Source organism: Stegastes partitus, unplaced genomic scaffold (assembly GCF_000690725.1).
Source record: "Stegastes partitus isolate 25-593 unplaced genomic scaffold, Stegastes_partitus-1.0.2 Scaffold699, whole genome shotgun sequence".
NCBI classification, from domain to species: domain Eukaryota; kingdom Metazoa; phylum Chordata; class Actinopteri; family Pomacentridae; genus Stegastes; species Stegastes partitus.
In genome coordinates, this window is record NW_007578430.1 from 48,482 (window position 1) to 49,929 (window position 1,448).

General features: G+C 40.7%; 1 protein-coding gene across 1 annotated transcript; it reads left to right on the top strand.

Annotated features, from left to right (window-relative positions):
* Positions 1 to 6: 6 nt before the first annotated feature.
* On the top strand, positions 7 to 876 carry LOC103363908 (olfactory receptor 56A3-like; the record flags this gene model as incomplete). Its single annotated transcript, XM_008290864.1, has 1 exon — positions 7 to 876. A coding segment is annotated over one exon (870 nt), but the record flags the coding sequence as incomplete, so codon positions are not given.
* Positions 877 to 1,448: the final 572 nt, after the last annotated feature.

Here is a 1,448-nt window from a genome sequence, read left to right on the forward strand (position 1 = left end):
TGTGTGTTTCTCTACATTAACGGGACCATGTTGTTCACTCTGAGGAGTAAAGCTGTGTTTTGTGAGACTGCCCGTTACATTCTGCTGTATAACCTCCTGTTTGCAGAAACTGTGCAGCTGGTTCTGAGTCAGATTCTGTTCTTGTTGGCTGCTTGTAGAATAAAACTGACGTATCCTGTTTGTGGACTTCTGACTGGGATCACTAATCTCACAACCATTATCTCTCCTCTCACTCTGGTGGTGATGTCTGTGGAGAGATATGTAGCTGTGTGTTACCCACTGAGACATGTTGACATCATCACTATCAGAAACACAAGTGTGGCGATCATATTGGTTTGGACCTTTTCATCTCTAAATGTTTTCATTCGAATTCTTCTGCTGGTAATCTTTCCTTCTGAAGACCTGCAGAGTCTGCAGATGAAGCAAGCCTGTTCTGTCATAGCAATGTTTGTTGGACCAATATTTCATACTTACAGCAAAACTTTTACATGTGTTTTGTTCATATCAGCTGCTGTGGTGATCATTTCCTCCTATATCGGTGTTGCAGCAGCAGCCAGGTCGGCCTCTGCAGACAAAGCTTCAGCCCAAAAGGCTCGAAACACGCTGCTGCTGCATCTGGTGCAGCTGGGCCTCAGCCTCTCCTCCACCATTTACAACCCACTGCTCGTCGCTCTGTCAACAATACTGACCAGGATTCTGTTTTTGCGGCTCCAAAATTTTTTTTATATGTTAATTTTCATTGTGCCCAGATGTCTGAGTTCACTCATCTACGGCCTCAGAGATCAGAGCATCAGACCCGTCCTCATGTTTAACCTCTGCTGCCGACTGAGACTCTCAGTCGTCAAATTGAAGTCTAAAGTCTCATCCTTGACTTAAATATAAATTGACTGATTTTTATATGTACCTGTGAATGTGATGTAAACTGTATATAATGTCCTAGAGGTACCAAATCCTTGATTTAGCTTGAAAACTTCTGAATAAGCTCCACAAACGTTTCCTTGTTTTGAGAATGTTGTTCTGTAGTTTTGTCAGTATTTCTTGAAACCCTCTGCTACAGTAGAATTCTGTCACAAGTGAGTAATATTGCTGCTGTTAAAATTGTATTATTTGTAATTATTATGTACATGTTATGAGTCTTTCTGGTGTCGTTTTTACTGTCAGCAGTTAAACTGGTCGTGTTGAGTTCTGGGGATTATCTGCTGCTTTTCTTCTCTGTTGCTCTCTAAAGGAAACAAACTCTTTCTGGTTCTCTTTCCTACAGAACATCAGTCACCTCATTAAAAACACACCTTTAACCTCCCAGAAACATCTCTGTCTCATCTTTCTTTGCTACCAGGGAAAGAACAATATGTTTGAAATAGAAAAAGCTGTTGTCATATACTTGTGAAAAATTGTGCGATTAGAAAAGTGAGTGACGATTACTCGTTCTCGTTTGTCTTTTTATTCAT